Raw genomic sequence first — 23,965 nt, forward strand, 5'->3', positions numbered from 1 at the left:
ACGTTGCTTAGGTCAGATGTCGCAGGTAATGCGAATACACAGCGTGTCTGACGGGAATATAAACATGCAAATTGATATTTTTCGACCAAATGAATTCGTCTCGATTCCTCATCGCAATTTAATCGACGGGATAAAATTCTCTCACCCCTTAGATAAGAACTGCATGTTTCTTGAGAGAAAGAGATGGAATTGAGATTTTCGTGAGAGCAGAGAAAAGAGAGATGACAGGGGAAATTGGTAGATCTGGAAAAATGTGTTGTTTCGTGTGGAATTTTGCAGCGTAAGGAAGATGAGAAGGAAGCTATAAAGAGATAAATTTGACCCATATAATTATAATAATACATACTTGAGAAGGGAATATACAACTGATATCTCCGCGCAACTGCCCAGGAAGCGCGGCCAGGTGAAAGGAGTGTCTCCCTTGGGACTGCGGAATCGGGGATAACTCTTCGAGGTGAGGAGTTCTGGGACAGGTTTGCCCGAGGCAAAGAAGTTATCTTTGGGCATCATTTCTGATTTCTGACTGCCACCGCCTTTGGGATTACTTCGAGGCCCAAAACATGACGGCGGGATCCTGCCACGGAGTATCCCCCTTTCAATCTAGTCTCGATTCCTCGGAAATCCGCAGCCAACTGCCAGAATCGTGAATTCTGCAGATGGATTCTCAGATCGGGGGTCTTGTACCACTGGTGCGGGTATCGTCGCCAAGCACTTGTTTCTGCCTCCGTTAGGTCCCGGCCACCTCTTCCAGTGTTCGCGGTACCTCTCCCTCCCCAGGTTTCCGTATAAAGTTTAACCCCACACTCCCCACCTCTTCATCCCCTCTGCCCCTGACTTCCTCCTCTTCTGCCTTCAAAGGCTGAACAACACCCTTCTTCCACGCATCAAAAGTCTCTCTCCTCTCCCTTTTCCTTCCCCTCTCCTCCACAGTTTCATCTACCCTTATATCCTCGTCCCTCCAATCTGTACCAAATCCCCGAGCTTTCTTCCACACCTCAAATGTTTCCCTGTTCCTCTTCCCTTGTTCCTCGCTCTGCACGTCCGCTTTGCCGTCTCCATTATCAAAATCCAGTCCCACGACCCCAAACCTCCGTCCATCCTGGAATTCAAGTCTGCTCCTTCTATCCCCTTTCTTATGCTTTCTTCCAGTATTATGTACGAGTTCGGGGAGGTGGAGGGTGTGGAGTCCGTCGTGAGGATTTGGCGGGATGGGGGATAGAAGGTTTGCGCGCTGGCGACGCTGGTATAGGAAGGATTCGAGGCGGAGGAGAAGGAAGATTAGGAGAGTGAAGGCTAGGAGGGCGAATGCGACGCCGATATAGAGCGGCGTTGTTGGGATTGTGTATTTGGGAGGTGGGGTGTATGTTGGTGCTGGAGTTGGAGAAGAGGAGGTGGTTTGTATTAGAGAGGAGAGGGTCGCTGGTATGGGGGTAGTCGAGATTAAGGAAGAGATTGTGGACGCTATTGTGGTAAAGGTAGCCGTTGGTTTAGAGGAAATTGAGATTGAGGTTGTGTTCGTTTGCGCGGTGATGGGCAGAGCCATGTATGTGAGCTGTGATATAAACAGTTTGGATGAGGAGTGGAGAAGTGCCATGGTTGGTGAGCTGTATGTAAGTTTGGAGATATATCTGAGAGAATGACATGACGGATAGAGAGCAACGAAGTTCACCTCTGACTTGAGTGGAAAAAAGGATAGCATGGTTATGAACGACGCATCCGGTGTTTGTGGTGGAGGACAAAGAAAGGAGAGGGTTAAGCGAAGGAAAGGGGGGTGTTGACAAAGGGACGTGCTTTGGTGAGAGCTTGTCATCGACCACACCCACAAAGGAATAAGCCGTTACAATGACGTCCTTGAATGCCATCGCCTCGAGTAGCATCGTTCCCTAAGTGGGACGAAGACATTGAGGTCACGTGGAGAAGTACCGGTTCCTGCATTCGAGAAAAGGGCTTGGACTCCGCACCAACGACAGAATTGATAAAATAAGAAGAACGCGGAGACATCGGAGCGCAGAAATGGGAAATGCAAAGTATTTAAAGAGATTTTCATCACCCCCAAGCCACAGATAAGCAAGATCTCGGCCATGGCCTTCACCGTAAGGTGTCACCGCCGCCACGCGCATGATAAAGCTATGCCTGTATCGTTCGTATCGTGCCGCACCGAGTTCCATCCAGAAGGTGCGCTGGAACTTATCTGAGTTATCTTGACTCGTTTCAAGTACCGGCATCATCGGCGACAGCCGTCGGTACGCAATGGCGACCTACGGTATCTCACAATGCCAATCTGAGAGATAGCGATAAGTAGGAATGGCGGAGATCTGAGGTTCTGAGGGGGTCACACAGCCTGGCAGCCAGGCCGTTGAGATAGCGGGCGATCATGGACAGGGCAGACGACTGGCTGCTTATTTACCGGATAGCATCGACTTGCCTCTTCCTGGCGGATCTGTATCTGAGATCCAGGGTCCTCTGGAGAAGGCGTGGTGTCGCCTTCCTGCGTCATGTGGCACAGTGATCTTTATCACTGCTGTGACTGCTGTGAAGCGTGGCAGGGAGAAGTCGAATGAGCGTCGACATCGCAATCAATTCGGTGCGGAGGGAGGAATTGGCGAGAGTCGTCCTCGAATGGAACCGCCTTGTCGGGTCCCTGATTAGATTCCGTGAGGATGGTTGGGATGATACCATCGCTGCTCACCAGGTCAAACAAACTAACCCTGATAAGCCGCAATCTCAGGGTGTATATAAGAGTCGCGTTGCCCGCTTACTTTGCTTTGCTTTGCTTTGACTTTCACTTGCACTGCACTTGCAACTTGCGGACGAGGGATTCTCGAACTCGGCTCTGGAAGCGTACGGCCGTCACATGACCCTCCCCTCTGGACGACACACTTCGGCCGTGGTCGCAGCTTTCCTTTCTGCTTCCACGTTTTACATAACACCTTTCGACAACTGCTTCATGGACCCCCAACTCCCATACACAACTGCCGTTCTGGTCACCGCTTTTCTCACGAAACCTCCTTCAGAACAGGCTCCTTTGGTCCTAACAAGCGCCTGGAAACCCGCCCGGCCCGGCCAATCACGAAGGAAAGGAATCCACCTCCGAAGAAAGGCATTGCTGGACATTCATCCAAAACCAGGTTGCGCGGGATGTGCAACCTCACGAACTCAATTTACGCAAGGCTCGACACTGCAAATTGCTTTGCCAGTAAACCCCCACGCGGGTGGAAATGCCTCCCATTGGCTGTCTCACTGTGGTGTCACGTCTTTTCGTCATGCCCATGTCCCTCCGCCAGTAAATGATGAATCTCACCCGCAGCTGCAGGCCTCATCTGCACCCATCTGCATGCGCACATGGACCTCCCAGGATGCCCTTCGAAGATGCCCACGCCCCCCTGGACAGCATGAACTGGACCCCCGGAGCAGGGCCAACTCTTTTTACTCTTTCCACATTTGCAACCCTCACCCCCACGCCTCCTCGCCAGCATCGTGCGCACTGTGCAGAGGAGCATATTTGAAGCATGGGGGCAAACTGGTTTCGAGATTATTTTTCCAGACTGGCGCCTCAAAATGTCCACATCGCCGAGCGACAAAGCAGCGAGGCCTCCTGCCGTGCTCTAGTGCTCCGTCGATTTTAATGTATCGAACAAACACCCGTAGTAGTTGTTCCACGACGAGTCCATCGACTCCATCTGCTGTGGGCGCAAGAGAAGCTTCCGCTGTGGATCACCGCTACCAAGGAACGGTCCTAGCTTTCATCAAGCCATGCAGGACGACGCCGCATGCTCTTGATATCACATGCAACACACGCAACGCGGCTTCTGAGTGGCTGCTCCCAACGACAACCAAGAACGGCGATTAAAATATTGATCTGTGTGGCACAGCTAGGCTGAGGTTAGAAGAAGCAAGTCGAGCCAGCAAGGCCAGAATCTCGGTTTCAAAAACCAATAGCAAATTTCCATGGAGATGAACGGAGATTGTGATTCTCATCAACTCCAGATCCCCAGGTTCAAGGCTGCAACAATTTACGTGCGAAACCTTGCCCCATCCGTCGGTTACGTCCCCAAATCTTCGAGTATGGAGACAAGGCTGTGGAATTGCGTCCACATGCCATGTGCACACTCATGACTCGTAACACGGATTGTCGAAAGATCTCGCCGATCTAGCTGTCTCTGGCCTCAACTGCGGAACCTTCTGACGACTAAAACAATTTGCTAACCAATCATAATACGATTTGACACTCGGAGTGAGGATTTTGATCGCAAGCCGCTCCTCTCAAGGCGCAGTCCCAGACAGCCACGAATTGCCTCCATTTTCCCGTGAAATTGTGGGATCTAGGGGTCCTCCGGCGAAGGGAGCGCCCAGACAGCTCTGGAAACTGCCCCACCCCACCACGTTGCTGAATTCCAATTCCACTTCCACAACGTGTCTTTTGACGTCCAACAGTCAAGCTGTTTATGGGTCGGATTACGAGCCTCCTCGTGGATCGACGTTGTGCATGTAAAGCAAGCCGCGTCTGTCGCAAACGCATATGTTTGCTGGAGAAAAGTAATCAGTAAGTTGACTCGGCGAGTCGGTGAGTTGTCTCAACTCTCCGCAGAGACTTTGGGAATCCCGTGGTGGGGATGTTCCTTCGGAATTATTCGGGATTACTGCTTCTCTCTCTCTCTCTCTTTCTCTCTCTCTTCAACGCCGGACGACAACCTTCACACAGCTAGATTGATAGTCAAACAAAGCTCCCGCACTAGTTGCCAGATTACCATTATTGGGTCCCATAAAACCAACACCTCTTGACGCCGGCCGTCTCGCGCAGCCGTCTCGACGAGGGGCATCTAGAGTAACATCGGCAGAGTGGCGGGAGATCGGTGTAGGTGTACGTAGTACGACGCCTTAGGGCTCGGAGGAGGCTGTTGCGACAGTACTAAGGTACAGTTGTCCGCCAGCAGGGCCGCGGCAGGAACATTTGTGATCCTTTTGGACAGCAAGCAGCGTGGAGGTCGTGGCTTCACCATCTTCAGGCTGTGTTCCGAAATAGAAGTGAGGGGTCTGTCAAAGTACGCGAACAGGCCAGGGTCGCATACCCACAGTAGCCTGCTAAGTCACAGCTAGGACCCCACGCAGCACGGTTGACGTCCGATTTAGCGATCACAGATTGAGTTGATCCGGCGCATTCTGACGTCAATGTCCCTCGTCTCTCTTTTGTGCTTTCGGTCCAGTATGCGGAACCCGCGCTTCGAAGAGGTGCACTCGAAGACAACCGAACCAGATTGCTGGGAAAAAAGCAACTCTGAGGGCCGCGGGGGGTCGGCGTGCCAGAGCTACAGCATTACAATACTGTAACCGAGTCCGCGATGCAGCTAACAAACCCCGATTTCGTTCTTGTCTTTCGACTAAAGTCTGACTGAATCCCCTCCACTCCTGTGCGGCTTCTAAGGTCTTCTCCAGCCCATCTTCAAATTCTAGCCCTGGATTTCATCCACAAGAGGAACGGAAGTTCCCTTCCTAGATCCTGCTTGCTCGCATGTGTGCTCCTGGTGAGTCGCGACAGCTTCACCGTTGAGCTACTGCACATGTGCTTGCAGAGCCACGGCAACATTTTTGCGCCTCATGGCGCCCCTGCAAACGCCGAGGGATATCCACATCTAGTAACCCACAAGTGCGCTTCACCCAGCTTTACTGATCACTCCATCCCCGCCAGAGGAGACTGGACAACCTATTATTCGCGGTGGCAAAAAGGATATCAAACACTTTTTTTCCTCGTTACAGATGACATGGAGTCTCGCCCGATCGCGGCCTCGACTTTTTTTTTCCGCCTCTATTACACTTTTTCATCAAATTTTGACCAGAGCTGCTTCCAAAGCTGCAGACACTTGGAAGCAAGCCAAATACTGGTGGGAATTTTACTCCGTTCTGACGATCTAGTGATGTGAAGCGTTTTCACGAAAATGTCAAAAAATGGCATTGTCCAATTATCTTCATCTGCCGCTGGCCCCGACCCCCGGCCATCGAGCATCGAGCATCGAGCATCAGCCCCTGCACCGAGGAGCTTGCCCTCATCATCCCGTGTCCATAGGACTATGCTGGTCGGTATACTACGCTGAAATTAATTTTTTTTTGGAGCATCAATCGCAGAAACCTTCTGAAGCCTCCTTCCATACTCTGGGAGAAGGCTTGGAAATGAGGCAGACCAACGGGTGACGAGTCAGTCCGGGCTACTTGTAAGACGAAGGCGGGAATTTTAGGTTTTCACGATGAGGGGTAGTTTTCAGGAGGAAGCCCGACTTGACAAGCAACAAAGTTCTCAGCCGTGTCGTGTCAGTGAAGCCTTGTTGACAGCTTCGAAGACATCATAGCTCATGCTGCTTTCTGGCTGTGTTTGGGTCGAGGAAGGTCGAACTCTTTGAGCAGGGCATGCAAGCAAACAAGCAGCCCACCTTCTGTTGCACCCCCACTTGATCCCACGATGTAGGACAGGGGGGGCACTCACCCACCCTTAGCACCGACGGCGACTCTCCAGCATCCGGGTCCGGCACAAAGCAGCGATGCCCATGGCCCCTCCACGGCCGCTCACCACTGAAGGGGAGTCAAGGGTCCTGAGGGGCCCGCATCCCCTTGCCAGAACCAGCAACCTTAGTTTTCGCCATCAAATTGTGGACTTTAACGAAGAAAAGGGGGGAGAGGAAGAGGACCCAGTCCTCGTTTGGCCTGTCAGGCAAAAGTCAGAATTGAAGAGAATGCGAAGGAAGCGCCCTCATGTACAGTCGCTGCAGACCGTGGATGCAGAGCGGCCATGTAAGTGCAGGCGGCTGGTAGATGTACACGAATAGGGAGGGTGTTGGAAACTCGAGTCATTACAGTAGAGAAGGCCAGCGTCGCCTTCCATCGGATGGACGCGGTGCGGTCGGCGGTACCATGTCCCTTCCTGGCGGGTGATTCTTCCCACAGTCGACGGGTTTCTCACACCCGGAACAGAGTTGGGGGGAACGCTGCTATTACGGGAGTTGAAGATGGGGGTCACTTTTGAATATCAAATGTCTGACTCTGGAGCCTCCAAGTTCTCCGCTCTCACTGGGAGTTCTCCGTGCTCGCTCGCTCGCTCGCTCGCTTTCAAGGCCAAGACCAAAGCCAAACCAAAGTCACTCCATGTTCGCTCTGATCCATCTCGTGCTCTTGCTCTTCAACAGCTCACTACCATCGTAAACTCGCATTCTCCCCTCGACCATCCCAGCGCATCGATCGAGAGTCTGGCTCGCGGCTAGGGAGGCCTGCACGCCAAGGCTCTGGCACGCATCGCCGCCCCAGCGAGCACTCGCAGTTGCAGTCGCAGTCGCAGGCGCATCCACCTCACTCTCTGTCTTGCGCTCTCCTCGCCCAAAGCACCCGAACGCTAAAGCGACAGGCATACGGGACCAGCATGGTTGCTGCTCGGTACGACCGCCACTGGAGTGAGGGCTGTGAGTGGTGAATATGGTGAGTGCTCATCGGAGTCGGCGCAGCGCGGCCAGTCGAAGCCCAGCGTCTCCACCGCATTACCGAAAGCAACGCCTGGACGGAGGACGTGCAGCACTTGCAGCCCACAAGCCAGCCCACCAACGTACCCAGTCCCAGTCCCAGTCCCAGTCCCAGCCCCAGCCCCAGTACCGGCCCTCACTCGAACCTACTCACCCCTCGCGACCCAGAGGCGACATTCGCATGCCAGTTCTGGCAAAACCCGTGCTAGTCGAGTGAACACTGAACGCTGAACACTGAATAGTGAACGAGTCTCCGCCTTCACCGTCACCATCACCATCACCTCACTCGACCCTCGAGCACACTCGCGCAGCCGTCTCGCCGTCGGCCGCTACGGAGGACATCGAGAGCGTCATATTGCGACACATCCGCGGTACAACAGCCTCGACTCGCTACGGCGCCTCGCACCCCTCCGAAATCAATTATTTACTTTCCCCATATTCAAAGAAAGTCTGGAGTCGACCGCACCAGGGCACGGGAAGCAGGCAAAAAGCAAAAAAAACTTCACCGCACGGCAACGTACGAGCGAGTGACTGCGGAACCAACCTGGCTCCCATCGGCTTCCGCCCATCAGTGCATTGGAGGGAGGCCCGTTCGGAGCAGGTGTGAGTGAGTGAGTGTCGCTCCCAGCAATGTCTGGCGCGGCACCGCAATATGAGGAACGTGGGGGACTCTTGCATCGAGCCCACGCATCCTCCGACACCATGAATTCCACTGCCCTGAGTAATGGAGAGGCTCGGTCCAATCCTACAACCTCATCATCGACTTCAATAACAGAGCACGACTTCCGTTTTCCTCGCAGACCTGCCGAGCAAAAGCCGGGCGAGCTTTTCTCTGCGATCTCGCACGCCGGACCGCAGGACTGGGGTTCCACGAGCAAGAGCAAGAATAAGAGCAGCAGCAGCAGCAGCAGCACCGCAAACGCAAACGCACACGCAAAGGCGAGGACAGAGGCCGCGGGCGCGAGCGACTTGGACAAGCTGGATTTCTCGGCGGCGAACAGTGCGCGCAAGGAATTGCTGCGCGAGAGCTTCTTTCCGACATGGAAAGACGACGCTACCAGCGAGGAGCTCGACAGCCCAGATGAGATGCAAAAGAAGGACCCGCTGGCGACGCAGATATGGAGGTTATACAGCAAGACCAAGAAGCAATTGCCCAACCAGGAGCGCATGGAGAACTTGACCTGGCGCATGATGGCCATGAGTTTGCGCAAGCGCAAGCAGGAGGAGGCGGCCAGGTGCGTTTTGGAGCTGTCATTGTGGAAATGAACCCGTGTCTGACTTATTCTCCCAGGTTATCGAGGCAGAATTCTGCAAACAATCATGCTGCGAGCAGTGCACCGAGTGGGATTGCACAGCTGAGGAAATCGTCGGACCAGACGCCGACAAATGCGCAGCAGCCAGAACATCCAGATGCGATGAACATCGACGACCTCATCTTCGCGGACATTATCTCTACGCCTGCTGGGATTGGCGTGTCGCCTTCGCCGGAGCTCAATAAGAAGGAACTTGAGAAGTCCTCCAATGCCGTGGCCTCGGCCATTCCAATCAAGTTGCGGAAGGAATCCTCCTCCCAATTCGCGGTCCCGCAGTCCGTGCCAGTCCCGCATCACAACCCGCGAAACAATGAGGAGTTCAACTATGTGCAAAGACATGTTCGAAAAACGTCGATTGACGAGCGACGCGTGAGTTACGATTTCTTTGGGAGCTATCAAACTTGCTTTTTAAAAGCGCCACCTGCGATAGCTACTGACAATTAAAAAGCCCCGGAAGCGACCAGCGGACTTCTCCCCCCAAGTACCAGCCGTGAACAGCGTCATGATACCCAACGACCCCGACCATGATGCGGACCTCAATGAGTATTCGCTCGATCAGCCGCATCCTGCGGAGATGATGCACCACAGTCATCCGGGCATGCCTTTCCAGCTCGACACGTTCAACATGGAACACGACCCGATCATTACTTCCGCTGGCCCGTATCAGCAGAACTTCCCCTTCTCGCCCTCACACTCCCCCCTCGTGCAGCACGGGCCCTTTTCCGCCATGTACAATAATGCCTCGATGCCCTCTTCCTCGCTGAACTCTAATGATTATTACTCGCCCCCCGGAAGTGCTTATCCATCCGCTGTCTCGACACCGCAGCCAATTCCGGAAAACCAGGAAGTGTATTTCCAGCAGCGCGGCATCGATATGCGACATCAAAGGCCTCATACATTTAACCATGGGCCCTCGAGCTTATCGAATTCGATGGCTCCGCAGTACATGTATAATGCTAACGGGGGCTCGATGTTCACCGCTGTGACGGCGGGCGGACAGTCGAATTCATTCACAGCCCCTGGATCTTTCGGAATGACACAGCATATAGATCCCTCGCAAGTATTTCAATCAGACCATCCAGCGCGGTCGCCTGGCGTCAACATGGGCCATGAGAACATGTTTAGCTTTGGAGCTGATTCGGATGGGGATGAAGAGGAGGGGGGTGCGTTCGCGGACAGGACGCTCATGATGCAGCACGAGTTTGCGCAGTCGCCAATGGAAGATCCGAGCATGGAGATGGGACCAGGTGGTCTGCAGTGGGATGCCAGTTTACCGGGACAGTTCAACACGCAAGCTGCGCGTTATCCTGGTGGTCCGCCCAGGAAACAGGTTACGATTGGAGGCACTGCCGATATGGGGTCTGTCGAGTGGGATGGATCGGGAGGCTCGCTAGGTAGAACGCACGCCTCGACGCAATCGGTTTCCGATAACCGTTCAAGGAATGGAAATGATAGGAGGCAGAAGATCCCGAGGACGGCATCGACGCCAAACACGGCTTTGATGGGTCAACGAACCGGCATGTTCGAGCAGATGTCGAACCCAAACTCGCCGCCTGATCAAATGTCTGGATTTTCATCAGTGGCTCCGAGTCGGCCGTCTTCCCCTGGAGGCTCCAAACATGGCTCTTCGACGAATCTTGCTGGTGCGGCGGGTGCTCAGGGCGAGAATGGCGTTCCAACGACTTGCACGAACTGCTTTACGCAGACGACACCCCTCTGGCGACGAAACCCCGAAGGTCACCCGCTTTGCAACGCCTGTGGTCTTTTCCTCAAGCTCCACGGCGTCGTTCGACCTCTTTCCCTGAAAACAGACGTTATTAAGAAACGCAACCGGGGATCGGGTGCTTCACTCCCAGTTGGAGCCTCAGGCGGAGCTGCAACCCGGGCATCGAAGAAGATGGGCTCCCAACCACAAACTACCAGCGGTCCAAGCACGAGAAAGAACTCCATCGTTGCACCAGCCTCTAGCACAGCGCCCGCTACCCAAGTCACAACTCCAACCTCCAATCGCGCTCGCTCCGTCAATGAAAGCCAGTCCCCGCCCTCTGTTACAGGTAGCGGAGGAGCAGGAGGGAGCACAGCCAGCACGCCGACTTCTTACCACGGCTCCGCTGGCTCGTCCGTTGGAACGACGGGGATCTCAGGCGGCAAAGGCGTCGTACCAATCGCCGCCGCTCCCCCCAAAGCAACACCCGGTCCCGGCGCCGCAGCAACAGCCACGCGCTCCCAAGCCGTAGCACCCAAACGGCAACGACGGCACAGCAAGTCCGTCTCAGCCATCGATCAAGCCATGGACGTCGATTCACCCGAGAACTCTACCGGCAGCAACGAAGCGGCCAAGGCGTTGATGGGCAGTGCCGGCAGTCTGGGGAGTATGAATATGGGCGGGGGCATGAATATAGGGAACGGAGGCGTGGGCCTCGCAAACGGGTTCGGCATGGCGACGCGCCCGATGGGACCCGGCGGCATGGCGATGGGCGGCATGATGGGCATGCAGGGACAGCAGATGATGAATCCTGGTGTGGGCGCGGGCACCGGACCGCAGGAGTGGGAATGGCTGACCATGAGTCTGTGAGGACGACGACTCTCGAGCTCAGGCGAGAGGGGGCCTCCCTTTTAATCTGGGGTTTTCTATCTCCAAACTCGGGCTTTGCAGAAGAGCTTTCTTGCTTTCTTTCTGATGGGGGAATCCGAGCGGGGACACGAGGGATATGCATACAAACCGGCGTTTCTTTCCATCATCCTCTTTGTTTTAATCTTGGCGGACGGACGGATACACGGGCGCTGTTATCTTCCGGACCGCAATTACCTTTCTTCTTCTTCGAACTATTTTTTTTGTTGTTGTTTTTTTTGCAAATGTTCGGGGAGGAGATCTGGGCCTTTGGGATTGATACCATCGTTTGCTTTTTTGCTCTTACTCCCTGTTTTCTTCGCTTTTTTTTGTTTCCCGGCGAGCCGCTTCCGCATTGGAGATCGGGCTCGCTTTTTATCTGGGGATGGGGCGGGGGGTTACGAAATGTTTTTTGTTTTGATTGATTGATTGGGTTTTCACTGTTTTTTTTTTTGCAGGATAGACTGGGGTGGCTGGTATGGGTTGGGTTACTTATGATCGAATCGGATTGATCGAGAGATCGATCGATCAGGCTGCGAACGAATGGGTTATGATGCGAATGAGTGAGGGGTGGATGATACCTGATACCCTGATACCTGGATTTGAAGTGAAGTGAAGTGCTCTTGCGCGTGCTTGGACGGAGATGAGGTGGCGGGCATCTGAGAGTTGAGATATAGAGAGAGCAGAGCAGAGCAGAGCAGATATAATACGTCGTTTAATGATCCGAAACTCTAGCCCCCCTTTTAATGTGCTGTGATGTTTTCCTAGCTCGTTTTCGTTTCAGATTGTTGGGGTTCAAATATGCAGTTGTCACTTAGCTTCATATTGCTAGCTCTAGGGTAAAAGGGGGAGATGGATATCTCGCTTCGTTCCAGCAACCTTTCTTTCCTTTTCTTGAAAGGTAATGGTTGGGTTAACTACACCCTCTCCTTTCTTTCTTTCTTTCCCTTCCCTTCTTTCTCAAAAACCTAGATCAATTTCCCACGACATCGTTTTCGCATCTTAGTAACTGAAAGTGATGTCAGACTCTCAACTATGCGGAGTAGATTCGTTGAAAATAGATGTACCGCGAATCTTGCCTTCGAGCTTGCGAGTGGGTGGGTGTGTCGCTTGCGGAGAAAGAGAATGAGGGATTGTGAGCTAGGCTGTGGGAAGGGGGTGAGAGATGGGGTGGGGTGGGGTGAAGGGAATGCTAGGTTTGGTATTTATATTGATATTGAGAGGAGAGGGAGTTGAGTGGAAGGAGAAAAGAAGTGGAGGAGGAGAGAAGAGGAGTACTGGGAACGGCGAAAGGGGAAGGAAAGGCGGGATTCGGGATCGCGGTGAAGGTGGAGTCGGTTCTGTGTTTACAGCTTGGTTGCTTGGCGGGTTCGGGGGTTGGAGATGCGGGGGATTGGGAAGATGGGGAAGGGGTCTTTGGGTGGGGAGGTGGGGTTGGGGTGATGGTGAGAGGGGAGAAGGGGGTTGGGATGTGGTGGGGGATGAGTGGAGGGTGGATGGGAGGTGAGAAGAGTAGCTTCCTGAGGCTTAAGTGGGAGGAGTGGAGATGTGAGTTGTGTGAGAGAAGGGCAGATTTTGGGCTGGAGATGGAATTGAGAGATGGAATTGAGAGAGGGAATTGAGAGAGGGAATTGAGAGAGGGAATTGAGAGAGGGAATTGAGAGAGGGAATTGAGAGAGGGAATTGAGAGAGAGAGAGGGAATTGAGAGAGGGAATTGAGAGAGGGAATTGAGAGAGGGAATTGAGAGAGGGAATTGAGAGAGGGAATTGAGAGAGGGAATAGTGAGATTGATGAAGAGGTATTCAGACTAGCAACAGGGGAATGAAATATCAAATTTTGGGATTGGAACTACCTGAAAAGGGGGCACATAAGCCGAGAATCGAGAGGATGGGAATGAGCTGTCTTTCTTATTCCTCATCCGGCAGCACCTCTGCTTTTCCACGAGCTTCAACGTAGATGCTCGCCTTCTCTCCTCGCTGGATTTCTTTGACATCGCCCTTCCAGCCACGCCAGGGTCTCAACCTAACCCATGCTGTGCTCGACGTGACTCCTCTCTCGTCCCCTTCATCCTCCATGTATCCATATCACCCATGCTTCTGGATATCCACATGTCCGTTCAACATAACGTATCCTAATCATCAAATCATCATCTTCTCCCGCCTTCCAAGTCGAATTCATGATTCAGAACCTCCACCCCCACTCCGTTGCCCCTGGTGTGAAGCTTGCTGCCGTTCCCTCGCCGTCGTCGCAGCAATAGTCTCTTCACCCAGCACTTTCGACGCTGCCATGAACCTATTTGCTTTCGTTAGCCCTTATCCTTATCCCCATCAATATTCACCAATTCCATCTTCCGTTCTGTCAATAAATGTTCTTCTCCTTCTCATCCTCAACCTTTCCTAGCCAAGGATCCAAGAACCCGATATCATAAGCAAAGGGGATGGGAAGAAGCGGATATGAAACGCGCACATACAATCCCCCATGCCAAGCCCCCAATCCTCTCACGCTCTCGGCTTGTACGCTCGTCATCCGCAAGAGATTCTCGAGATCTGCGAGATTGGCGGAGAGGGATGCGAGTTGGGCGTGGAGGTGTGACTGTTCGCCTACCGTTAGCTGCTTTCTTTGCCTCTGTTCTGGTTTTGGGGACGAGGTGGAGAGGGGAGGTGTTGGGAATGAAAGGAGAGGCGGGGTAGCGGAAATGGAGAGGGAGGAAGAATGGAGGGAAAAGAGGAGATGGCGTACCAGTTGTCGCGGCTTGATACTGCTTGGTGCTGTGCTGAGGCGTGGCGCGGAGGGGTTGGGGATTCGGGATGTCATTTTCGTTTTCTGCTTCTTAACCCTTTGGTGGTGTGTGCGACGCGTTCGAGATTTCGGGTTTCGAAACGTGGGTTTGCGATTGTGAGGGTTTGAGGTGAGGTCGAGGAGCTAGGTGGGACCAGGGTGGTTGGGTTGAGAGGGTGATTAAGGAGGAATTGGTTGCAGCTATGTCGTGGAAAGGTTGTGGTTTGGATGGAGTTTGGGGAAACCGAGGAGGCGCGTTGGTGCTGGTGGTGTAAACATTCGATAGCCTCGTGCACGGACCATGTCTTGGCGAGTATTTTCCCCTTTCCCATCTCGCTTTCTTCATCATCAACCGTGGAAACTTTTCGCTTTCGATGTCAAGGACGCGAGTTGCTGAAGGTTCGGAGTGCCAAACATTCTTGAATACTTGTACAATTGAGTGTCGGCCTATCTACGGGCGGGCTGAGTGTAATGCTTGCGTTGAATTGCTGCGTTTCTCTTGGTGATTGCAAGGTTCTGCAAGGCAGATTGATCTTCAAGAATTGTGGAATGACATTCATTCATGCTGCTTATTGCTATTGTATCGCGCGATATTTTTGTTGCTTGCGGTTCTTTGATTGAAGGGAACCCCCGATGCTCGAACTTTGAAGCGTCGGCTTGGCCAACCACGTAGATGTCAGGCGTCAATGACTCTGCTTGCGGCCTGACGTTCAACAATGCGTGCAGCCTCTTCGCCGCGGAAACATCATTTTTCACCACAGAAACTGAAGTCTCTTTGACGCTTCAACACTATCTGAAGGATACTTACGCGGACAATGGAGGACCAAAGATTCGAATACAACATCTTGAATGGGGATATTAAAGAAATCAGACTCGTCGCACTCCAGCCTTGTCCAGACCCAACAGCCGCAATCGAGTGCAAGATCCTGAATGCAATTCTGTATGATCGACCACATTACGAAGCTCTCTCCTACATGTGGGGAGACGAAGCCGATCCTCAAACCATCAAGATTGAGGGGAAAGCATACCAGATTCGTCGGAATCTCTGGCTCGCACTCAATCAACTTCGTCTCGCAGAAGAAGAAAGAATATTATGGGTTGATGCTGTCTGCATTAACCAAGATAATATCGCGGAGCGCAATCATCAAGTTGGTTTCATGAGCTCGATTTATCGCCAAGCCCATTGTGTGATTGCCTGGCTCGGGCCTGAGACAGAGACTAGCCATCATGCCATGTCGTTTCTCAACCAGATATACGAGGGATCGGTGCCAGTAGCAGAATGTGATAGTCTTCGGTTCAAGGAAAAGTGGGCTGCAATTAAGAATTTATGTGAGATGCCCTATTGGGGACGGCTTTGGATCATTCAAGAAGTCGTGCTGGCCTCTGACGTCGTCCTTTGTTGTGGAAAAGATACATTACCTGGAGAAGTATTTACTAAGATTCGAGATTTACTGGCTGCCTATGGGAAATACCGCACTTGGAATCCAGACACTGCCCAGGAGTTTCTACATTTGCAACCGGTACGATTATCGCAGCATCGAAACCGAATAGAGTCTTCTGACCACACTCTTGTTGACATACTTTTTGAATTCGGTGAAGCCGTGTGTCAAGACCCCAGAGACAAGATATTTGGTCTCTTCTTCCTCTCGAAGCAGTGTTGCAAAGCTCAAGTGTTTGTTGATTACTCCAAGACAGCATTTGAGATCTGCAACAACGCCATTTCGCATTACCTCGACGAGCATCTCGAAGAGCATCTCGAGGCGCTCTTCCCGCTTGCAGCAGATTTTACTCAACCAGTAATGTTGGCGGATATTGTTCACCGCATTTGCGAGAAGAGGTATTCTCTCCCGGATGTCATCGAAGTCGGGGTGTTGCCAACTAGGTTCCAACGGCTCCTTGGTGCCATTATTTATACAACTCCACTTGAAGCACTAGATAAAGAGACTGAAACCGTGCGTCGGCCACGGTGGTCTCCGTATCTACATGTCAATGAGTTACAATATCTCCAGAGTGTATAGAATTACTGAGGCCACCCTCCTCTAGGGCAAGATCCAGACGTCAGGTCAATTATAGCCGGAAAAATGAAAGTGGACTGGGGTGGAGGATCAAGATTGGAACTAGGTTCGGCAAAACGGTTGGGGGCTGCAACTTACCCTACAAACCCATATTATGGGAACACATTCGCAAACAAGTTAAAGTCATCAGTTATATTTAACCGCTGGGCTTGGGTGTTGCGTGAAACGATAAATTCGCGGATGTCTTTATCGCGAGAGAGAAACACGGCGGTGACTGCAGGGACAGATGTTATCGTTGAGGATAATGGACAGTTTCAAAGATCAGACATCTCAAGTTCAGCAAACCTTGCTGCCTCCTGGGCGGGGTTGGTCAAAGGAGATAAATGGGGAACCCTTGCTGGTTATGCTCGGAAGCTGATCCATACCGTACGCAACCATCCTTATCGATATCTTCCCGAGTCGCAAATCAAAATCTTTGTCGATAACAATGGTGTGATTGGCCTTGCACCCAAAGAAGTTTTGCCTGGAGATACAATCTGGGAGGTTGACGGTCCAGACCCTCTCGCTATTGCCCGAAAGACTGCAGAGGGTTACGACACGATAACGTGGAGCACAACTAAGCCTTTAGCACTCTCAGAGCTGGAAGATACAAACTGGTTTGAGTCACTGTCACATTGCCATCTGACATTCGTGACACTTCCGGACGAGCAGTAGATGGGACTGGGTATATATTACGAATACTGAAACGGGGCAACGAGGACGGCAGGCCTTTAGGCTGCAAACATGCTGGCTTTGTTCTGGGGTTTGAATCCGGAGAGTCCTTCCCCAGGACCTGGTCTGCAGTCTTCCCAAAGCTTGGCACGATGCAGAACTTCGCCTAATTGGGCATGTCTTTTCCTTACGGTGGATTCTCCAAGGTGACCAAACTGAATGGCCAGCCCAACACCTGGCTGCTAAAGTTTTTCGACGCCATCCCCTCTTTTTGGAGTTCAATCAATGGACGCAATTCCCGTTTTCAAGTTCTGCAAAACCTTCGGCTATCGACTTTCACTTCGAGTTTGATATAAGCACAGCCTTATGTTTTATTTCTCACCACGATTGACGAAAAATTTATTTACAACCTTCTCGACAAGGAAATCAGGGAAAACCAACTCATCGTACTCCAGTCTTGCACAGATTCAACAGCCGCAATCGAGTGCAACCCAGCAACTAGTGTACGTACTTAGCTCTTAGTCTCTATAATAAAACTCTCCTCCAGCGGTTGGCGTGTTTGAAAATCTAGCAGCTCCAACGACTTAGTAATCCATTTGATATGAGATTCCATCATTATTCTCTTTCCCTCTTCCCATACTCATTTCTTTCCTTCCTATAATCTGGCTCTGCTTCAAAATTGCTCTGGCGACGACTATCTCTCCCAAAAGAGTAGCCTCCATTGCCCCGTGTAAGTGATTTGAAATTGGGGCCAGATGCAACCCTCGGGCTGTCATTCGCATTGCGTCCAGCCGTGTACTCTCCTTCGAAAGATTCAAATGGATTGGATTGGTGGCGCTGGCGTGAGTTGGGTGACGTTAATGGAAACATGTCACCCCCTAGATCATCCACGACCGCCTCATCGTATCCAGCAGCGAGAGGTGGCTGAAGGGTGTTTGATGAATAAAGCTGCGTTGAGACTGGAATTGAGAAAGAGGGACGGCTTTCCTTATGGCTGCTGCTCCTCGGCCGACCAGTGAAACCTCGAGAAGGAGGCCCTTCGAAGGGTGATCTCCTGCCATCGTAGCTGTTATAACGATCTCTATACTCCTCAAGCCCCCCGATTTTCTTCGCCCACCGGCTGTTTGTCCAGTGGTCTGCGCGATGCTCCATTTCCAATGCGAGATCCCCATCGTTCATTCCAGAAAACACTTCTTTCATATAGTTGTCGAAGGATTCGGTAATTTGATGCATTAGGAGGAAGTGTTTCACATCCATTACAGCAGCTGGGGCAGGCTCATTAGAACTCAATCCCGTCCTTCGTGCTGCCTCATTCGCTGCCTCGAATAAGGCCAAGCTCCTGGCCACTTGGAATGCATTGCGGATCTGACGACCGTTCCACTGTCCATCACGTTTCTCGTTGTTGTCAAACTGGTGCTCAGCAAAGTCCAGGATGGCAGTTTCGGAAATTTTCAGAGCCCGTCTCTCCTTGCACTGTTCCTCGACGTGCCGTAGCCGTTGAATGTTGAGTTTCCAGATGTCAAGAGTCTGCTGTTTGTCCAACGGAGGGAAGTACAGCTTGTAGTGTATTCGAGATTTGAATGCCTCGTCCAAAGCTCCCGCACGGTTGGTGGTCAGGAACAGAATACCAGTATAGTAATCCAGAACCCGTAAAAAGACTGAAGTGGTCAGCTTGTGGCATCAATCTGCAATCCTTCGGTACTCACCTGATACAAGTGCGTTCTTGGTCATCGCCGCATCTCCTTTCGAACGTTGGGAAAAGAATGTATCCACTTCATCCATCAAAAGAATGCAGTCCCAGTTGCTCGCGAGTCGAAAGATGTGCCTCAAAGAAGACTCTACCTGATCTGGAGTGAGGCCAAGGTCACCGACAGTGATCTTAAATAACGGCTTGCCATTAGCTTGCGCTACCGCTTCTGCAGTCGCGGTTTTACCCACACCAGGTACGCCATGGAGGAGTATAAACAGGCCGGTTCCTTTTCCTTGGATCACATCTAGCGATAGGCCTTCCTCGCCGTTTCTTTTTTCAAATTCTTTCTGGATGAAGTGGCCTCGAACAGAACCCTGAATAAGATCCTTGGTTTCTTCTGGGATCCTTAGAGAGTCAAGGGCATCCCTTGATTGTGCGGAAGGCTTCAGCCGTTGCACGTCCAGGTGAGCAAATTTTCTTTCCCTGAAGACGTATGCAAAGACACGGCATGTAATCAGCACCTTGTCCTCATGACGGAGATGCTTCTTGGTGGTATGTTGCCCCAGTTGTTGATTCTCGCTATCTGCAGCAAGAAAAGGGTCTTCTGACACGAACTTGTTCCGCTGCAAGACATGTATTCCTGTCCGACGCGGCCTGATCTCGCTCGATTCTCTTAACAGTCTAGCCCTATCCGGTCCTGACCACCAATGAATGTTGAAGTCGTCGGAGACCGTAGTCTGGTTCACGGTTTCTGGTTTCAGGAATGCGCGTTCAGGCCGCCAAGAAGGACAGGCCTGGAACGCTTCTCCGTAGTCCACCATCACCTCACTATTGACGTGTTCAGGATGCTTCAGAATTACACCATTTGCATCAGTAACGAAACTTCCCTTTGGGTTACGTATGATTGTCCAGCTATTGTAAGTTGCGTGCTTTGTCTCGATGGAACGCAAAACCTGGTCTCCAGCGTCCATGGCTAACTGAAGAAAATGCTTGTGGTCCGCCACAAATCGAAGAGGGAAGATAGGCAAAGAGTTGACAGGCTTCAGTCCTTCATATGGCGGTATGGTGAAGGAGTTTGTTATCACACATAGCTCGTCGCCAGTGTGGTCGATACAATATGATTGCATTGTAAAACGACCGTCATTGACTTCCGGCCCTTGGTGGACGGAGTTGTGATGGTCCGAAGAAGGAGCTTGAATTCTGCCGCTGGAGTAATCAACATGGTATACTCTCCAGGCTCTCTGTCCCATTCGCGAATCCCGGCATCCGGGCAATTCGCCCTCGACTGGCCGGTAGATAGTATCACCTGTCCTGAAGAGGTAGCACAGATCGGAGAATCGGATCCTCGCATCGCTCGAATAGTCCAGACTGGCAAAGCGGACAGAGTCCGGTACTACATCTTTGTCCAGGAATTCCACAAAGCAGCGCATAACAGCCAAGGCAGCCGGGCTATCATCGAGGGCTTCCTCCACTTCCTCCCCTTCCTCGCCTTCCTCGCCTACCTCTACATCATCCCCGATACTCTTGCCGGGAGCCTCTCCTGATGTGCCATCCAGATGAGAGGCCCACCGCTTTTCCAACTCCCCTAAGACTTTTTTCATTTTTGGCAAGTAGTAAATTAGCGGACAGAAAGGACGATAATACACCCTTGGCCTTGCGGACCAAGTCTCTCCTTGGATCTTTGAGAAGATTCTGAGGAGCGCTGGAGACTGAATTCGTATACGCCGAATCCAAATATCATCGGATTGAGCGTTGCGCAAGGCGTCATTGGTGCGATTGGCTTCCTTCACAAGAGCATCCGCCTTGCGCTTTGCAGCACGCGAAAGGGCTCTCCCGCTGCTCTCGCCAAGGCGTTCACGCAACAATTGCTCCTGATGAATCTCTTGGTCTAGAAGAACGCCAGATTCTAAGACATCGATCGCGTAACAGCCGTCTTCCTCTGTGAAGCGATTTTTAAACTCCATGAAGTTGCATTTGCGCACCTTTGGGATGGTTTTCATCGAGCTTGTTTGCTGATCGTGGCCTCTTCTATACTCTCCAACGCTGCTCTCCTCCTGCTCGGCGTCGCCAGTCGTGTCTTGGATAAAGTCGGATCGACCATGGTTCTCGATGCCCGTAAGCCGCGCCTCAAGTCTTTTGATTTGCTCTCTGAGATCGTCGACTACTACCGGTAGGAGATTGGGAGGCTCCATTTGGAAAACTAAGTCAAGTAACTTAGAACAAATCTACCTTTATCAGTCTTCTCTGATCAACAAGCGGGAGAGTCGGGTGGACTATATGACTCTCCATGAAAGCCCAACTTGGCGAGGCTCCGAGGCTCTCTCACGAAAGTCTTGACCCCGCACGGGTCAGGCAAATCATGTCAGCGACACCTTTTGCAGCGAGCTGCATTATCGGGCAGATTGGCGTTTCTGCCCAATTTCTTTCAACCCAAGCAGTGAAATCAAGGTCTCGCACAAGGCACACTCGATGGGCGGAACCGAGGCTGCCTTGAGCGGGCCAAGAGCAGATGATGACCAGGATGTGCGCTCTTATCGTACATCGTACGTGGATCTGACCCAATACGTGTTTTTCTATCTCCTCACAACCGTTCGTGCCCATCCCTTAGTTCGAGTTGCAACGAGATTCTTCATACTCCTTACCAAGCACCACCTCGACATCTACACCAGCCCTCGGCGGATATGGCTCGTCAAAACGAGTCAGCGGTGTTTGCAAGGCAATTCATCGACGAATGTGGACCAGGTATCCATGGTGTGTTTGGTGTAGAGTCGCACTTTGACCTAAGCACCTCCAGGTATCAATCAAAGGAGGTCTAGTAAGAGCCAACGGATGCGTGTTTTGTTTGGTGTCACCCAGGGCTAATCATACCAGTGAGTTTCAAGAAACTCTCAAGCGATACCAGAATCAAGCAACCGGTCTGGCCGACTTCGGCTTCGACCTATTGTCCTGTACCTGGCAAGACGTCCTCGATGAAATGGATAAGGCAGAAGCAGCAGCTTCGGAGAGCCACAGACGAGGGAATGAATTTCCTGCGAGAGCTTGGAGGGTGTTTGAAACAATGGGGGATGTTATAAGCCCAGCCTTAGAGGCAATACCAGATGAGCTCTGCGTTCTCCATGGAGGAATTGCGGTTATATTTAGTGTAAGTTCACAAGAATCACTGCAACTCACCGCTGGCTAAGGCTATGTATTATTAGCTAGCTCGACGCAGGGCCCAGAACAGAAAGAAGATCCTCAGCGCTTTCTGCAATCTGACAAATGTTATCGAGATGGCGCGGAATAAAGCAAAGAGCCTCCTACAAAATAGCAGCCAACCCGAGAGCATTCGACTTCATGAGGTGATTCGAGAGCTACAGCAGACCCTTCTCCGTGTTCTGCCCGATCTCATCAAACGACTCAACCCGGGAACATTTCGTGAGTCTGCTATGTGCCAGGTCTGCTTTCAAGTCGGTGCTAAACGCATACTAGTCGATAAGAGTTTGAGTCCTTTCAAAGGGGGCAGCATAGATGACCTCCTTGAAAAGGTCTCTAGCAGCTCCGACAAAGTGCGCATCTGCGCTGAGGGCATGATGGACGATATCATCGTCGAGACGCACAAGGCGATGAACGATGACCTCGAGATGACAAAAAATATTCGGACTATGACACAGCATACTGGTGGGGAAGTCGAGGAACTTCAGGGGAAGGTTGACGAGATTCTGGTGCGGCAAAATAAGCTTCAATTGACTCTGGATGCAATATCTGGGAAGAATAGCCTTCTTGAATTTCTTATTGAGCATCTGAGTATGTGTCCGAAACTACTAAATCAAGGAGAGCTAAAGCTGACCTGAGCAGAACCACGGCGGGAACGAAGTCCGGAGACGCTGGCGACCGAGTCTCTACCGGACTGCGACTTGGGTACATCATTCAAACCTGGCCAACTATTGGCCCTCATGAATGTGCATCACCTCCAAGCAGTCGACGACGAGGCTCATATCATACGACGCGGCCGCTCGATAGATCCCGCTGTCATTGCACAAGCAGCTACAATGGTCCAGAGCCCTCAAGTACAGCAGTTATTTCACGCATCACAGTCCGGCATTGTACTCGTGGATGGTTGCGCCGATCGCTCGCAGATGTCGAAGGTCTCGCCTCTCTCTTACATCTGTGCGACTACCGCTGCTGTGTTACGATCCGGGCCTCCTAACGTGACATTGACATTCTTCTGTGGCCAGCACCTCGCATCGAATGACGACCTCCAAGGCCCGCAAGGAGTGATGAGGGCTCTGGTTACCTCACTGATTACAAGTTTGTTCCAGAATCGGTTGATATCAAACTTCTTGCCACCTCAGCTCCTGAGCCTTCCTGGGGAAGTCGAACACCTTTTGCTAAAAGACATCTGCGAACTCTTCCATCGCCTGCTTCGGCTTGTTCCAAGAGGAATTTCAGTATATTGTCTTGTGGACGGAGTATCCTATTATGAAAGAGATATATGGAGGGAAGACTTTAATCTTATCCTAATTTGTTTCGGCAACATCATAGATGATGAGACACTCGACTCGTTTTTTAAACTCCTCCTAACGAGTCCGACAAGAAGCCGCTCGCTTTCTGACCTGATGCCGCACCAACGGGTCTCGCTAAGGGGTCCTAGGGTCAGACGCACAGCGGAATCTGAGAGTATAAGAATTTAGGTCTTAGAGCTTTGACGAGGCGAGAGTTTACTTGGTATTGCTGATCAGATATCGAATTCCATTCTTTCTGCCATCACTTTTGTTCAACTGATAACATGTTCTCAATCTTCACTCTTCAGGATTGCTCTGTCTCCCAAACCACTGCACCACACAAGGAACTGCAGCAAAGATAGAAGAGAATGAAAATCGATTCAACAATATCCTTGAAATTACTAATAGCATCTAAATCGTAACCGCAATCTAAAGCCTCATCCGAGACTAAGAGTCACTTCACTTCTTCCAAGCCTTTCCAAAGCTCTGAACTCGCCACTGGAAAGTTACTAAACGGCCGTAAGCTTCATCACTTCTCTGAGACTAACTAATTCAATCATTTTTCATCTCTGAAATATCCTCCTACTTGTCATCTTTACATCTATCTTCTATGCAACCAGTGATTTACCACCTCTTTGCAAATGGCCATTTATTCGGACTAATATTAAACCACTAACATGACAATTAGATAGAGGATTAAGCGCGGGATTACCTATGTTTACTGGTGCTTGATTTCCCCTTGGGCAACAAATGAAGCAGAATCCATTTATGCTTCGTAGGAGGAACCTTATAATTTTTCTTCTCTTTCACAATATTTGCGGAGTGGGAGAGCTCGAGCAGTGTGAGCAAGAAATACTCAAGGTATT

The 23,965-nt window shown here is 51.5% G+C and overlaps 7 protein-coding genes across 7 annotated transcripts; 4 read left to right on the forward strand and 3 right to left on the reverse strand.

The window, feature by feature from the left end:
• Positions 1–423: 423 nt before the first annotated feature.
• Positions 424–2,071, reverse strand: K444DRAFT_383309 (uncharacterized protein). The gene is made up of 2 exons (XM_024872360.1): positions 846–2,071; positions 424–763 (listed from the first exon to the last, which is right to left on the reverse strand). Exons 1-2 carry the CDS (start codon positions 1,808–1,810, stop codon positions 601–603), a joined length of 1,128 nt encoding a protein of 375 aa, XP_024737807.1. The 5' UTR covers positions 1,811–2,071; the 3' UTR covers positions 424–600.
• Positions 2,072–2,811: 740 nt separating this feature from the next.
• On the forward strand, positions 2,812–3,971 carry K444DRAFT_612187 (uncharacterized protein). Its single transcript, XM_024880081.1, has one exon. It carries the CDS (start codon positions 2,855–2,857, stop codon positions 3,848–3,850), a length of 996 nt encoding a protein of 331 aa, XP_024737808.1. The 5' UTR covers positions 2,812–2,854; the 3' UTR covers positions 3,851–3,971.
• A 4,158-nt stretch (positions 3,972–8,129) lies between these two features.
• K444DRAFT_527413 (uncharacterized protein) lies at positions 8,130–11,387 on the forward strand (the record flags this gene model as incomplete). The annotated part of the gene is made up of 4 exons (XM_024874635.1): positions 8,130–8,734; positions 8,800–9,181; positions 9,261–11,175; positions 11,215–11,387. The coding sequence occupies 4 exons, from the start codon at positions 8,130–8,132 to the stop codon at positions 11,385–11,387; spliced, it is 3,075 nt and encodes a 1,024-aa protein (XP_024737809.1).
• A 2,286-nt stretch (positions 11,388–13,673) lies between these two features.
• Positions 13,674–14,016, reverse strand: K444DRAFT_482185 (uncharacterized protein; the record flags this gene model as incomplete). The annotated part of the gene is made up of 2 exons (XM_024873015.1): positions 13,674–13,716; positions 13,895–14,016. Coding segments are annotated over 2 exons (165 nt in total), but the record flags the coding sequence as incomplete, so codon positions are not given.
• A 1,001-nt stretch (positions 14,017–15,017) lies between these two features.
• On the forward strand, positions 15,018–15,581 carry K444DRAFT_527256 (HET-domain-containing protein; the record flags this gene model as incomplete). The annotated part of the gene is made up of 1 exon (XM_024874622.1): positions 15,018–15,581. A coding segment is annotated over one exon (564 nt), but the record flags the coding sequence as incomplete, so codon positions are not given.
• A 1,962-nt stretch (positions 15,582–17,543) lies between these two features.
• On the reverse strand, positions 17,544–20,810 carry K444DRAFT_527584 (uncharacterized protein; the record flags this gene model as incomplete). Its single annotated transcript, XM_024874646.1, has 2 exons — positions 17,544–18,586; positions 18,635–20,810. 2 exons carry the CDS (start codon positions 20,808–20,810, stop codon positions 17,544–17,546), a joined length of 3,219 nt encoding a protein of 1,072 aa, XP_024737812.1.
• A 212-nt stretch (positions 20,811–21,022) lies between these two features.
• K444DRAFT_612195 (uncharacterized protein) lies at positions 21,023–23,454 on the forward strand. Its single transcript, XM_024880082.1, has 5 exons — positions 21,023–21,433; positions 21,490–21,760; positions 21,816–22,032; positions 22,087–22,401; positions 22,453–23,454. Exons 1-5 carry the CDS (start codon positions 21,300–21,302, stop codon positions 23,286–23,288), a joined length of 1,773 nt encoding a protein of 590 aa, XP_024737813.1. The 5' UTR covers positions 21,023–21,299; the 3' UTR covers positions 23,289–23,454.
• Positions 23,455–23,965: the final 511 nt, after the last annotated feature.

Source organism: Hyaloscypha bicolor (genome assembly GCF_002865645.1).
Source record: "Hyaloscypha bicolor E unplaced genomic scaffold K444scaffold_57, whole genome shotgun sequence".
In the NCBI taxonomy this organism is placed as follows: domain Eukaryota; kingdom Fungi; phylum Ascomycota; class Leotiomycetes; order Helotiales; family Hyaloscyphaceae; genus Hyaloscypha; species Hyaloscypha bicolor.

Excerpts from the sequence above, each read along its gene's own strand:
- K444DRAFT_383309 (XM_024872360.1), bottom strand. The coding sequence starts at position 1,810 with ATGACAAGCTCTCACCAAAGCACGTCCCTTTGTCAACACCCCCCTTTC. Across the intron at positions 764-845 it reads GTTCAGCCTTTGAAGGCAGA|GTACCGCGAACACTGGAAGA; the intron begins AGAGGAGGAAGT and ends GGGGAGGGAGAG.
- K444DRAFT_612187 (XM_024880081.1), top strand. The coding sequence starts at position 2,855 with ATGACCCTCCCCTCTGGACGACACACTTCGGCCGTGGTCGCAGCTTTC.
- K444DRAFT_612195 (XM_024880082.1), top strand. The coding sequence starts at position 21,300 with ATGGCTCGTCAAAACGAGTCAGCGGTGTTTGCAAGGCAATTCATCGAC. Across the intron at positions 21,761-21,815 it reads GAATTGCGGTTATATTTAGT|CTAGCTCGACGCAGGGCCCA; the intron begins GTAAGTTCACAA and ends ATGTATTATTAG. Across the intron at positions 22,033-22,086 it reads ACTCAACCCGGGAACATTTC|TCGATAAGAGTTTGAGTCCT; the intron begins GTGAGTCTGCTA and ends AACGCATACTAG.